Source organism: Lissotriton helveticus, chromosome 2_1, assembly GCF_964261635.1.
Source record: "Lissotriton helveticus chromosome 2_1, aLisHel1.1, whole genome shotgun sequence".
In the NCBI taxonomy this organism is placed as follows: domain Eukaryota; kingdom Metazoa; phylum Chordata; class Amphibia; order Caudata; family Salamandridae; genus Lissotriton; species Lissotriton helveticus.
Window position 1 is genome coordinate 1,061,883,699 of NC_136059.1, and position 15,776 is coordinate 1,061,899,474.

Here is a 15,776-nt window from a genome sequence, read left to right on the forward strand (position 1 = left end):
ATAAATTGCAGTCATGCTGATATATCTTGTAATGGGATTATCTCCTAATTCTAAATCTACACGGTAGATTGTTGGTTTGGGGCCTTATATTTGGCGACTTTTTTAGTTGGGACAATGGGTCCTCTTTTTTTGGGCACAGGAAATCATGAATATCCCTTGTCATCTCCAGAGACATGGATGTTTCAGTTTGTGAGTCCATGCATTGGGCTGTGCTTTATAGCAGTGATTTTGTTATGTGAGATATGTGATGGCTCTCTTTGTTCTTTTATCATATATGCAACTTAGAGACTGTAAAAACTGATGAATGAAGCGCTATATAAAAAAAGACATTATGACTATTATTAGGTGTAGCAGTTTTGCAACTCTTTAAATCAAAATTGCACAAAAAATGTTCATACCCATTGCTCTTTTCTCGCTTTGAAATTTAAATGCAATTATTTTCCATTTTCATGTATTTCAGAACCAGAGAAAGCACCTGGACAAGGTCCATGCTGTTATTGGAAACAAGACCTGTGACTTTGATTCTCTCATTTCGGCTTTATCTTATGCCTATTATCTAGATAAGGTAAGGAACAATAGATGTTGACTGAGATGAAAATGAAAAGATGCCCTGAATACTAATGTAAACTTCGATCTGTTGTAGGCAGAACAGTTAACCAAGCAGGTGCCATGTTTTTTTACACGCTCTACAAATGTTTTTTGTTTTTATAACTCAAACTTTTAAAGCAGGAAATTAGTTTTGGAAAAAAAAAGAACAATGACCCACTTGCATTGGGAGGTTTCTGTGTGCACATGGGGAGGGGGGGAGGGGATTGATTAATTACCTGCATGGAACTACCATGCCTTCTCGGCTAAGGAAATCCAATGATGTCTCACCCTAAATAGAAGGAAGGGTGGCTGTGAATATGACCTAGAACCAACAGTCAAGTTTTTACTACAGTGGAGGAGTCTGAGGCTCCGCCATTGCAGCCTCTGCAGTTCTACCGTACTTAAATGGGACAAGAGCACTGGAAGTTTGGCTCCGAGCATCTGATGATTTTTGAATGGATGCCCCATATTCCACAAAACTCGTAATAGCCGCTGCATGGAAATTGAGGTTCGGTTCACTAAATACATAAAATCACGAACATTGTGAAAGAATACACTTCATATGTGATCAAGCAGGGCAAGAAAAACAAGAACTAGAAGACAGTGTGCAAAATGTGCTAACCGGATTTTTTTTTAAGTTTGTAAAAAAATATATAACTTCACAAACATGGTCAACTTAAGGTTTACCTAAAAATAGCATCTACATTTTTTGCACAGCAATATTCTTGTAAAATTAATTTGCTGGAAAAATATCCCTTCGAAAAAAGAATTCTGGGAATTTCTCTACAGATGAAACTGTGCAAGCCTTTAAGGGCAGAATTCTAATTTTGTACGTTCTGGGTTTGAGAATCAAGGTGTTGCATAATTACACTGGACTGAAAGTTATTGTGGAAACAGCCCATTAAAACGTAGGCAAGAGCTAGAACACATATTGTTTGAAGGATTGGAATTTTTTTCCCAGGCCAACCTTCATACTGAGGTGACATGGACAAAGGCGTTTAGTGATCTTGACCACTGTAACATAGCATACACTGGCCACTCCCTAATAGAGTGACTGCCTCTTCCAGGTCCTTACAAACAGTGTTTCCAGTCTTCGACCTTTGGGTGAAAGCCTAATGCATGCTGCATGTTGTAGTATTGTTTTGCTTCTATTGAACAAATTATACCAGCACAGCTGAAATGTGTGATTTGTAGGTGAAAAGTTCAGGACAGGGAGGAAGTGTCCATAATGACTCTTATTGAGGAGGCCACCGTTCCCCCTCAAAAACATAACATAACATAATGTTATGTTATGTTAAAAACATATTGACAATTTGAAATGACTGCAATAGAATGTCCTTGCATGTACAGAAACAGGACCACGTTTAACTGGCTCTAAAAGCTCTCCATTAACTCCCAGTTAAATTCAGGATAAGATTTAAAACACTATGCATTATGTACAAGATATTCGGGGGCAAGGGTTGAATGCATTAAAAAATTGACAATCCACTATTGTCTGCCCAGAAACTTACAATCTCCCTTGGCTCATCCAATCCAATAACTTGCTGTTAAGAGACTAAGGGCGCTAATTAAATGTTGACCGACGGCCAGGGGGAAAGAGAAGATTACCTCGTTCCCCTGGTGGAGAGACTGCCCCAGGGCCGGACTGGCTACCAGGCGTTTTGGCATGCTGCCGAGCTGGGGGCTGATGTCACTGCGGTGGGGGCTTATTTTGTTGATGGAGACCTGCGTGTGCTTCGGAATAAACAAAGCAAAACGAATTTTGTTCAGCACACGCAGGTCCCCATCAACGAAATCAGCCCCCAGCTCGGCGGCATGTCAAAACGCCCGGTAGCCAGTCCGGCCCTGGACTGCCCACCAAATTTATAAATGATCTCCATGTTGGTGGTCACTTATAAAACAATAGCAGGATCTGCCATCAGGGTGGTTCCTGTCAATGGTCTTCGCTCTTTGGTGCAGAGCTCCGTCTACATGATGGAGCCCTGAATCAAACATTTTTCTTTTTTATTTTCAAATAAATAATCCTGAAACAGGATTTTCTTTTTGAAAAGAGAAAAAGAAAATGCCCCCCTTGCCATGCGAGTAATATTCCATGGCTAGGGGGGCACTATTCCTTTTTTACTGTTTCTTACCACCTGGATTTGCTTGGCGGCGAGGACAGAAAAAATTATATCTGCCCCTCCTAATTGAGTAGGCAGGCATCTAGCCATTTCTCTGACAACACATACTCAGTCAAGACATTGCAGATGTTTGGCAATAACATTGAGAGAGTAGTCACCGCCATAGCCAAACCTACTGTCCACCCTCATCTAAATCGGAGGGCGAATCATTATCTTGTTGGTAAGCATATTTTGTCGCTGTTGACATGGAGTTTGCTTACCGCTAAGATATAAATTGTGTCGCAAAAGTGAAGGAGGGCCAGGCCCTGAAACGTTGGTATAAGCCTTTTACTCAAAACGGAACTATCTTACTTTCAGTTCAGGAAACGTCTGAAAACCGAGCTTGTCAACTAGGCTTTCAATTCAGACTGAACCCATCCCGGGAGCAGTCAAATAATGCCAGATCTTTGCATCTGGCTGGACTCTAACATTCTTTCTTTGCTTACTGTAAACGTTTTTCTTCCTGTTCCACGACTCTTGAGTGTCCTAGTGACATGTAGGACTTTCCATAACTGCCAGTGAATAGACACATCTCTCATTCATCATAGATGGTCATGCTTGTCTTTCAGCTACGAAAAGAGACTGACACACTCAAAGGACAAAATCAAGTGATTCATTCTTTTGGTTTACATAAAAATATTGTTAACATAAAATATAAATAATTCATATTGTCCTCAGACCAGGCCTAGAGCATCGTTACAGAGTGCAGTAAAAGCACACAAGGATGCTGAGTGTTTCGCACAAGTGAACATGGCATTGTTCAGTGACAACATATGCAGATTCAACTAAAGACTATGCTAGTTTTGGAACGGTGGTCTTTTTTGCACTAATGCAATGAATGCAATTTATACTTGCATTTATTAATTTCAGCATTTTCATCTGGAACTGTGTCTTATGAAATCAGTTAGTTGTTCATATTGTTCAACGCTTATATGAGACCCTACAAAAGTGACTCCCCAGTTGATCCAAATTGATTTTCAAAAAGAGAACAAGAGAGCATTCAGTTGTTCAGTCATCAATACAGTAGCCCCACAGCTATTTTAGAAAAAGAATACATCGCACATTTCTCATTTCATTCTCCGAGACGTGCTGGTGAGAAGAGAACCAATTATTCGAAAAAGTGATTGTTCTTAAAAGATAATTCGAACATAGAAACGAAGATTTTTCTAGTCAAGCAATAGTGAATGAAAACGATCACCTGCAAGTAGAAAGTGCATATAGTTTTAAAAGTGTGGTGGACTCATGGACTAAAAGTACTCGGGCAGAATATTATTCCAGAGAAATTCTGGAGGATGAGAGAAACGCCTTTAACAATTGATTTGTTCCCAATGAATTAGAATTATGACAAAGGAAGGAGCCAATGGTCTAGTCGAGGCAGGGCATTTGTGTGATCATGTCCCTTGTACAGTCCCAACTGGTTGTTTCTCAAGTGGCTTGCTCCACTCACAGATGTTTTTGACACATTTCGATCCCTCTGATTGGTGGAGACTGGGACTGCTTGGGTGGTATTTCTAAAAAGGAAAAGTTATGAAATCTTAATAAGGGTAAGTATGTTGAAAACGAGGATGGATCAACATGAGCCACTTAAGAAAATAACACACTTTAATGCAGATAGAAAGAGCATCATATTAACAGATATCCATATAGAGACTACCACAATTACAGCCAAACTTGCACATAGACACAAAGCTATCCGTGCAACTAAAACTATAGGCATCCCTATACACATATCGCTTGAACTGCAGTGAACCATACACAAGGTCAAGAGACCCTATGTTATGTTGGTTGCATGCATAGTGCTTCAATCTGCTCTGAAACAAACACAACATGCTAGCTGTGGCAGGATCTTGGAAAGGACAAAACAAAAGAAAGAGAGAATGAGATGGACCCATGTGAACAGAATGATCTTTTCTATAATGAGGGACTAGACAATAGCAAAGGATAGTCATCTGCTTGGCAAGAAGGAAGCATGTAAGATAAATAGGCTAGAAGAAAGAGAATAAAGGGGAAGGCATAGGAGGTCCTGACAAATTTAAGAATGGCAGACCATCTAGATAGCTGTGACAGCAAGCCAGGGAGAGCCTGATAGCCATGTCCAAATGCTCGAGGCTGACACACTGACAAAAACATGGAAAAACACACATTCAGCCACTCACAACACAGAGACAATCTTGTAGGATACAAGGGCATACATAGAATGGGGCGCAAATGAAAGAAGGAAGGAAGGATGGATGTTTGGTTGCATGCTTTGATGCCTACTTAGTATTTAGATTCTGCTGATGAAATACCTTACAAGGTACAGGAAAGTTTTATTTCAATGCCTAATCAATCCTTGGTCTCTCCTGAGAAAAGTCTCTTATGCTGAGTGATGGAATACTTCAGTTTTCCTGCTCAATGATTCACTGACCTCTTTGGAATGATCATGTGCTGGTAACAGGGCACTGCAGCCTGCTAACTTCTGCCATCCTTTGTTGCTGTGAACATACATATGTAGAACTGCAATTCATCATCTTCTGTTTTTTTCAATGTTGTAATGCACGCATGCAGTTATGGCAGGTCAATAAACAGTGTGTGGTCCGTCCTGGACTTTCCTTTTAGAAGTCATTGTGCTCACATCCATTAGCTAATTGAAGCAAATGATGACTATAGCTCTCAAAATGTATGAAATTGTCAAATGAAAGCAGTGGGCCATGAGCATGGTACCCAGTGTGCATGGATCAATCTAACTAAAAATCTACCTATCAAATGCAATGTTTCTTGGTATTCCACAAAATGGAAAAGGGAAGTGACATGCGACACATTCCTTTGAGGTATTTTACTGTATCAGAGATCTCTTATTTGTGTGTTTCTGCTTTCATGTAAGTTAAATATTTTTGCCATTTGCACTTTTGTACTAGCTTCTAATTATTTTATAATGCCAGCTAACTGTATCTGTTTATTGTACTTGCTGACAATTGCTTCAAAGCCGCAAATCACTTCAATAGCAGAAGAGCTCCGCTTTAAAAACGAAGAAATGTTACCATCAGCGAAACATTCCTGTATTCTAGATATGCTGTCTCGATTCTCTGTACAAATTCATTGTGTTTCTGCCAACGTCAGTAGGACACCAATGAAAATAATACATAATGAATGAACGCAAGAGTTCTAACCTCCATTTCTGAGCCAGAACACTTGCATATCTTTCCGTCTCACTTAACAAGTCACAAAGCAGTTCTTCAGAGCAGCCTCTGTGCCGTTTTCGCTATATATTGCAAGCAGAGCTCAGTAATATCAAACCAAGAGAGAACATCCTCCTGGAAAAAGCTTCATTTTTGAACAGGGGATGCCACACCACTAAAGAAATACATGCAAATTCACAAAATGCTAGTGTGTGATAATGAAAGCCATGTACGAGGCAAAAAATGAAATGAATGAAATGTTCCTCAAAGCTGTTTTAATGTAATGTTTGCAAACGTTTTCTTAAATCTAAACATGTTAACGAACATAAGAACACCAGTGAAGGAAAATACACTAAACTTCTAAATTATAAAAAAAAATTCTAGCCAAGGCCTGGCAGCTATGAGCTGGATAGTTTTTTGCAAATTCACAAAATGCTAGTGTGTGATAATGAAAGCCATGTACGAGGCAAAAAATGAAATGAATGAAATGTTCCTCAAAGCTGTTTTAATGTAATGTTTGCAAACGTTTTCTTAAATCTAAACATGTTAACGAACATAAGAACACCAGTGAAGGAAAATACACTAAACTTCTAAATTATAAAAAAAAATTCTAGCCAAGGCCTGGCAGCTATGAGCTGGATAGTTTTTTTTCGAGACTGTTTGTAAATATTAAAGAAATAGCTTTTCTTCAATGTTTGTGAACATAAGAACATGCTCTCAACCACCAACCATGTTTAATCTACAGTACGTGAGTTGAGTTAAAGATCCTGTAACCCAATAGGACCAATTCACAATTCACAAGTTACTGATGTAATACTGCTTCATGTTATCAGAAATGGCATTGTAATACGGACCCAAAATCTCTAAAAAATACAATTTGGGTAATATTCATACCCAGTCAAAGGGATTTGGAGCACCCTGCTGACACGTCACAGCTGAATTGCCTCATGCATCATGGTCATAATAGTCATACACACTTAGTAGAAGCAGAAAGCAGTTTCATTCACAGAGTTCGATAGTTCAGGGCCAGTTCACAAAAACATTTACGAGCGGGTGAATCAGGACTTCTTTAGTACTGATTCAAGTGCTCATAAATGCCTTTTTGGATAGGTCAGATTGTTCTAAACTTCTCATAGATCATAGTGGGCCAGATGTACCACCATGCCATTTTGCGAGTCGCAAATTGCGTCAAATTGCAACTCGCAATTTGCGACTCGCAAAATGGAAAGTACAATAGTGTCTCAGATATTGTTTGCAATTCCTAATGGGGTCACAAATTGCATGCCTCATTATTATTCATGAGACAGGTGCAATTTAGGCAGGTGCAATTTGTGACCCCATTGCAAATGGCTAGCACTCCCAGGGATGGTGGCCTTCTGGGGTCAGCAGACCACCATGTCTTTGCCGGCTTTCTTAATAAAGCAATTTTTTTAAATTCAGCCCATTTTCATTAAAGGAAAACAGGCTGCATTTAAAAAAGAAAAATTAGATTTTTCAATTTCAATTTTTAAGGGCAGGCAGTGGTCTCTGGGACCAATGCCTTCTCTTAAAAAATATTTTCGCACCCGTTCACAAAGGGGACCCCTTCCATTTGCGAGTGGCTTACCACCTACTTGAAGTAGGTGGTAAACTGTGTAAAACAATCAAACAATGCTGTTAGACTCGCTATTAGAAAGGGACGCCATTGGAACGCCCTTCCAAAGAGCTAGTCGTAAACCATATTTTGCGAGCCAGAAATAGGTTACCTACTGGCAAAATATGGTTTGTGCATGGGGCAGACCAATTTTGCGTTTACAAACAGACCTAATTCCCGTTTGCGATGGCAAAAAAACGGTCGTACATCTGCCCCAGTATGTATTGAACAGTTAATTTACATAAAAGTTCTGAAACCTATTGCTTATTACTGACTATTCAAACTCCGAAGTTATTGGCTTGTTAAGCACGTTTACAGGTTTTTTTGAATAAATAAAATCACTATGGTTGGTTTTTTAAACTGGACACATTATTTGAGATTTCTGGAATGCTGTAGTTAAAATCCATAAAAATGTTTTTGTATCCACAAAAACATTCCCGAAAATCACTACCGTTAGATTATCCACGTTTTTGATGCTGATATGAGTTCTCAAACTGAAAAAATAATTTTGATCTGTTTGTAGGTGCTTCAATCAAACCACAAACATGTTGGGAGAAAGTTTAAATTTAAGAGCAGACTTCAATTCTGGAATGTTTGTGTCGTTCCTGACTGAAGACTGACCTCTTACACAATTACAAGAAAAATATCCCTTCCTGATATTATTTAAATTCCTATATTCTGAACATGCAATTATTCCACCAAATTCCCATTTATGGACATTTCTGGCATCCGCATTTTATAACCAGTTGGTTCATTTCCCAGATATGTTATTTACCCATAAGACTCCCCCGCGTATATTGCTGTAGATATATCATTAGCCAGATTCTCATGCTCACAGATGGCGAGTGTTGTAACATAGGGAGTGGGAGACATGGCTAACTGTCAATTACAAGAATCAACAGTTGAAATGTACAGAGCTAAGTGCTGGGGACATCAATTACATCTTTATTAATGATGTCATTGTTGATGCTGTATGTAATATCATCAATGATATCACTGTCGAGGTCACTGATTATGTGATGACATCTGTAATGTAATGCTTCAGATCCTGAGCAGTACATTCATGGAGGTAAGTTGCCATAGCTATGTTAACTGAATATTTTTGTAACTTTCATGATTTTTCTTTGTAAACTTGAAGTCACTTCAACTAGAGATGGAACGTCTAGGTATTGTTACTACACAGGCCATTTCACTTCTCTGTAAGCAATGTTTTTTACTGAATTTATATGTACATTATTTACCGCTATAGACAAAAAATAAGGTCTTCAGACAAAACTACAGAATTGTTTACCTTTGCTTCGCTACATTGTTACTATCACTAGAATGTTGATATTTGACAATTCCTATAACAGTAAATGCATAGGAGTATGCAAATTATGTACTTAAACTGTGTATGAGTCAACAACATTAACAAGAAATAACTAGGAGTGGGCTTATTTTGCAAAATTCTGTGTGGCGTAATCATATAGATTTACCCCAAAATGTTGTAAGATTACACAGAATTACGCGAAAAGAATAAGCCTGCATTTAGCCCAAATTTCATTGTGAAAAATGCACCCTTATGTGTAAAATGGATAGGAGGATGCATTTTGCACTTAAATAATCGTGCTAAATGCAACATGACATAAAAAGCAGCGAGGGTAGCCACTCGAGTCAAAGAGTAACGCAGAATTACCGAAATGACTCCAATTATTCTGGTGTCATTGAAATTCTGCACAGGTCTAGATATAATCTGTTCTCAGAATAAAGAGCCAATACACGGGTCATGTTAATAATAGATGTAGATATAACTAAGGAAAGTGAACAATGAAGTTAAAGCCCTTGCACTCAATCCACATTTGCGAGGGCTGCAATCTCGTGTCCTTCTGCAAGTAGCACATCAATAGGTTTGTCAGACATTGGGGTCCAATGGGGTAAAACACATACCAAAGTGTTGCTTAGGTAAGACATTTCATTGTATATGCTGCTGTCCTCTAAAACCCCACGATTGGTTACCTGTGGACAATGATTTCTTCTGCTCTGACCTGGCCACCTTCTGTTGCAGATCAGCCCCCCCGACGTCCTCTGTCTGCCGGTGCTGAATACTGCCAGGGCGGAATTCCGCTTTTACAGCGAGATACGATTCATTCTGGAAGAGCTGAGTATCCCGGAGTCATGCCTCATCTTTCGAGATGAAATCAACTTACTGCAGCTGGATGAGGAAGGAAAATTATCTTTGACCCTTGTTCATCGCTGTGCGTTGACCAGGTACAGAAAATCCAAATCCCACTGCTTGATATCAATATTTCAGTTCGATGTGTTGTTCTGGTTATGAGGTGATTGGCCATTTTGCTTCCACTACTGGGGTAGTATTCCATGAAGTAACAGATGGGCTGAGTGCTCAAAGTGAGAAGGGATTGACCAGATTACTGGCAAAGATAGCAGGTATTTCGTAATCAATATAAACGATCTAAATGTCATTGAGATAAGGATAAATACACAAGGAATGCTGTAATCCCATGTCCTCCTCTTTACAAATTTAAAGGATGACCTCACAAATTAATAAACTGTATAAGATATTTGTTGAGAAAGAGGCACTCTCTACACGCAGTGTAAAAGACAGTCACTGCAATCCTGAACCCAGCACTTAGATGTCATGGACACTGCCACGTCAGAATCACATAGTTCACATCACCAAGACTTAGCCCCTGTCGCTCAATCTGCAAGCTAGACTTCGAGAATTAAAACTGGTGTGAGTTTCCACCATCACCACTGCCCCCTGCAGTGGTACCAACCTGTTACTTGCCTTTATGTTCCATGCTAACGTTTTACCCATCAAGTACCCTCCATGCAGAATTTGGTTAATTCCTCCAACTGCTTTAGATGCCTCAAAAGTTGAATCACGATATGAAACTTTGCATAGGTATCGGATCAGGCGTCAGATTCATCCCGTTGTTGGGCACTGTTAGGAATCTGCCCTGCTGCCAATTTCACTACAGCCTGTCGGCACATATTACTGAAAATATTGTCTAAAAATGAGGAAATGACTGAGAAGACTCAGTAGGTTTCAGAATGAGGTTCACCTTCAGAGATTTGGAAAAGATGGATCACCTCCATGTGTTTCTGGGGATGTCACCATGAAATGAAGAGTGTGATGTGCAATTGTGAGGTTTCCCACCCACCATCACATTTTCCATGAGCAACTTCTCTCCTTGTCTTGCTGAGTGAACATGTTCAAAATTCACCATGTTGCCTCTTACAAAACATTTTTCATCCAACCTTTGCACAGGAAAGGGTTAAATGTTACAAAACAGAGAATTATATTTACATTGAGCCCTTCCTCAAGCTGACATTTTGATTGTTTTGACTATAAACTATCAGTAAAACTTCACTGCTGCTTTCAAAATGCGTAAAACCGCTAAGCTGGTATATACGCTTAAACCTCAAAAAGTTTAAAGTATAGCAGATGGATTCACATTAGGTTTAAGTCAATAGGACCAAACCCTCAGAGTTGGGGTAAGCGTAATCAAAATTGGCTCCATGTAGAGCAGTGTTTCCTTTTAAATAGCTATAATTAGGGCAGCTTGCATACCATCCCAAATCCATCAAGTAGTACATTTTATTTTCTGTAAGAAAGCAGACAGGATTATTATGAGAAACCAGGGTTTTTTGCAGTATCACCCCACTTTTTGCCCCAATTTTGACTACTAGATGCTGGTTTTCTGACTCTGATTGCGCCCTTGACTCTTCTAACCAGATCCAGGGCCTGTGCTCTGAATAAAAAGTACATGGTAATTAGGTATAATTACAATTGGTACTGACAACCTACCTGTAAGTCCCTAGTATATGGTAGGGCATGTAGGTGTAGAGACCCAGAAGATTTAATGCACTTACGTGTGCACTGCTGTGTTGCTTGGTGTAATTTTTAGGGCAGCCCTACTTTGCAGGCTGCTTTTAAAATAAAACAATATGGAAATTCGACTTTTTTTCTTTTTTGTAACTTTTTATTTGGTACATAACATTAAAGTTTCCAATGAGCATTGAGACAATTGTTACACATTTGTTACAGTTGTCACTTCTGTTACAAGGCAGCTTTTCCATATTAGAGAGAAAAAAGTTGTTACAATTAAGGTCATTGCACATTTTACAGTTCATTCACTGTTCTCCAATAAGGAATCACCAGACGGTATTGCACATATTTTACCTCTGAAGGCATTCCACTCTCCCCAAAACCGGTCCCATTTTTTGGGGCATCCTCTATGTCCAAACACCACTCTTTCGGCCACCATTGCCATATCCATGTCAATTCTCCAATCTCTCATAGTGTGAGTGTTTTGAGCCCCTATTCTTTTGCGATGTTCCTCTTCGCTATGGTCATACCTAATGTCGCCAAGGTGTGTGCAAATTCGACTTTTGAATTAAAGGCACTTCCAAAGTCTTACACTACCTTATTTGTACAAATAAGCCACCCTAAGGTCTAACCTAGGTGCCTCCAGGGTAGGGTACCATGTAAAAAAAAAAAAGCAGGGACATTTTAAAACATGTTTTATATGCCCTGATGAGGGAAAAACTGCCAATTTAATTTTTCCTCATTGTAACAAATTGGCTCCATAGGCTAAATGGGAATACTTTAATAAGGTATATCTTTGAAAGGAGTGAGCTAAAAATGTACTTCAAAGTATTAAAATGATAGTTCGAAAAAATCCAACAACTTACCCAGGTTGGATTTACTATAACCATTACAGAAAATAAGTTATAGAACTTGATTTTCTGATGTACCAAAATCCAGCCTTCTATCGGTCTCTCCTGACTGGACGGCCTTTGAAAGACTGAGCCAAACTGCTCTCATGAGATGTGAAGTGGCCTGCCTAGAGACAAGGTACATCTGGTGGGAGAAGATCTGCAGCTGCAAAGCAAAAGGAAGGATGGGGTGGAGTAGCCAAACTGGTCTTCAAAGAGGGAATGACAGTTAGGACAGGACACCGGCTCACTCCCACTTCCTACATCCCAGTCAGATAGGAGCCCCAGTAATTGAATTAGCAGAGGGTCTGGAAGGGGTGTGTAAGGGAAAGTTAGCCACACCACTGGGTTCCCTTAGTCAGATTTTAATCTCTAGGAGAGAGTTTCTCCATTTTGGATTTTTAAGTACAGTGCCTTCAAGGGCAAGAATAGGCTACACTTTGGAGGAAGCTGTCATACTTTTGGGTGGCACCTTGTAGGCTACTCCTTGTCAGCCAAGAACTCTGGATATATATGGGAGAGTTGCCCAATAATTTAGATCCCTGCCTTGAACCTACAAGAAGAAGGATTGCCCTGCTGGACCTTTGGACTGCACAAGAGAAGACTGCATTTATAAGGACTGCACCTGCTACACACTTTGGTCTAAAGCCCAAAAAGGAGTTTACCTGGCACTAAACGTTGGAGGACTTGACTCCCTAAAAGCAACAGGTGAAAAGAGCTCCACCTGCATCATCTCCACCAAGACGAACCTAGTTAGACCATGTTCAGTGGACTTTTAGGGCTTTAGCCAGGGGCATTGTGGGTCTTGTAGTCCCAACTTTCCAAGGAGCAACTCGGAGATTCTGGAGCATTGGATTGGTGTTGTGAAACCTCGGAGACTTAAAAGAAATGTCTGGAAAAGAAGTACCTGCTGAACCCTTGGACTGCGCAAGAGAGGACTGGGCTCATAAGGACTGTACTTGCTGCACTCCCAAGGCTTCACAACAAAAGCACTTTACCTGTCTTAAAGGATGAGGAGTGAACTCCCTGATCAGCAACAGGTAGATACGTGCTGGAAGGGCTACCTGCAACATCCACCATGAGGACAACTCCAGCTGGCAAGTTTCACCTGGATTTTAGTTGGATTGACCAGGTGCATTGTGGGAGTTGTAGTCCCAGACCCCAAGAGGCAAACTAGAGCTTCTGAAGCCTTGGTTGACCCGGTGCTACATCACACCATATAGCACCGGGACAAAGTCAAACGTCCAGACCACCTGTATGTAATATTTTTACACTTACTTCCAGAAGTGTTTCTTGATGCAGGCCTTATTATTAGTGGTAGGTATCTATCTACACCTACTAATAAATCACCTTCCAACATTTGGTGTGCAGTGGTGGGATCTAGTACTTGTGTTTGACCGCACTATACAGTATTTAAGTGAAGGTCCTTCAAAATCCATTAATTGGTCCTAGTACAAAATTGATTTTTGAATTTTTGAAAATCGGACTAATTTCAAATTATATCTATTTTTACTTTTCTGAATTTTTCTTTTGCTTAGTTGGTGCCAATTTCTTTTTTAATTGAGACCTTGACTGGACCTTATAATGTGATTGTGGCCTTAATATTAGTGGTAGATATCTACCTACACCTACTAACAAACCACCTTCCAACACTTATCCATTCTGTTTGAATCAATCCCCCTTTCCTGCCCTTTTTGTTTTGCTTAAATAAGAGCATGTGATGACAACCCTTCAAGGTTCCACAAAGTGCAAAGAAAAGTCCATGAACCAACGTTTTGAGGCAGACCTACTCATCCTTGCTATGCCCTCAGAAAATCCTCCCAAGGGCTTCTTTGCCAAAGCTTAGCATCCTTGAAATTATTCAGAAGGTCATCTCAAGATAAGCGCCCTCCTGTTTCCACTTCCAACAAGTCCAACAACCATCAGAACCATCAAACTTTCACTCTAAACATCTGTCTGATACCTGCTTTAAATCCATTCTTGTCATGGTTCCATCAAGAGATGAGCAGACCCTGAAGCTATACAGGTAATTTGCCCCTTCAGTACCTTATGAATTGCATTTTAGTCTCTGGCTATTGCAGCTGGGGTCATTATCAGCCATACTCATGGAGTGATCTAAAGACACATCTTACAGTAGTTGGTGAGCCCATATATCTCTTTCGCTGGTCAGAACACAGCATTTTCTATGCTCCTTCCAAGGTAGTTCTCATCCACAGTCTCTTCATCCATATATTCTGCTTCCAAATTTAATACAGATTTTCTCACCACATTATCTTTCATTTCAGCTTCTCATTTACATTCACAATTTCCCTCAACCCTTGATACTTTTGCACTGCCTTGCTTCTCACAGTGCTCTAAAAATGTAAACCAACAGCATGACTGTCAAAACCATGTTGAATTCTCAGATCTCCTTGCCACCGCATCAATCCAACATGCTAATATAGCCCTCTTGGGTGACTTCTACCTTCCAAGACAAAACAAGCTAAAAGGAATAGAAGAGGCACCCACCTCAACCTCATCATCTTCTTAAGGGCATCCTACACACCGAAGCAATGTTTCATCCAGGGTCTGAAGAAATATGATCACATCACCCAACTCCTGATGGAACTTCATTGGCTCTGCTTGTCGACTCTCACCATCTTGCAATTCAATGGTATCATTTACAAAGCCATCACGACCAGCACTTCCACGTATGTTCTGGACAGGCTTACCATCTTTGGTGGTTCTTGGCACACCAGCAGCCAGGATACCATCAGACTGCAGATTAAGAAGTGTAAAACAAACAAAACAAGGCAGCAGGCTTTTCCATCTATGCATTCAGGATCTAGAACAACATCCCCATGTTGATGAAGATTGCCCAAATGCTGCTCTAGTTTAGGAAAGTGGTGAAGATGCACCTCTTTAAAGAATACTGCATTACAATGCATTCACAGTCCACAAACCAGATGCCTTTTCTAGTGCTTGTTGACTGGTGCTTGTCTCTGACTCTGGACAGCGCTTCGCTGCCTCTTTGCTGGGTTCCTGGTATAGAAATACCATATGCATACATAAAAAACAAAAACATATATGTATATATACAGACAGACAGACATTGTTACAAAAACATAAAAAATAAATACACAAATATTTGTTTGAGCAAATCCATTACTAGAAGAGAGTGTCTGTCCTGTTTCTTGGGTTCCTGATTCTAAGACTCTTTCCAACTCTTCCTTTTAAGAAAGGGTCACTGAAGGTCTGCAACCTATGCTCTGCTAACATGCTTACATGTGTCATCCCTTCTCTGAGAAGAAATGTAAAGGGATGAATAAAGCCAGAGAAGGGAGAGAGGGAACAGACTATAGAATTTGAAGGAGACACAGATGAAACACAATGACGGGAGGGTGGCAGAAGGTGATAGGAGACAGGGGGAACTGGACACAAGAGGGAAAGGGAAAGACAGTAGAAAGAACAGAAGAGGACCACATTGAAGGGGATGGGAGCAAGTGGAAGGAAGTATGTGAGGTAAAAAAGAAAATGTAA

The 15,776-nt window shown here is 40.0% G+C and overlaps 1 protein-coding gene across 1 annotated transcript in view; it reads left to right on the top strand.

Moving 5' to 3' along the window:
- The window catches only part of PRUNE2 (prune homolog 2 with BCH domain), a 1,307,647-nt gene that overhangs the window by 268,582 nt on the left and 1,023,289 nt on the right, over positions 1-15,776 (top strand). Inside the window, exons 2-3 of the mRNA XM_078677810.1 lie at positions 461-565; positions 9,583-9,785. Coding sequence (XP_078533936.1) covers positions 461-565; positions 9,583-9,785 — 308 coding nt within the window. The remainder of the gene's footprint in view (positions 1-460; positions 566-9,582; positions 9,786-15,776) is intronic.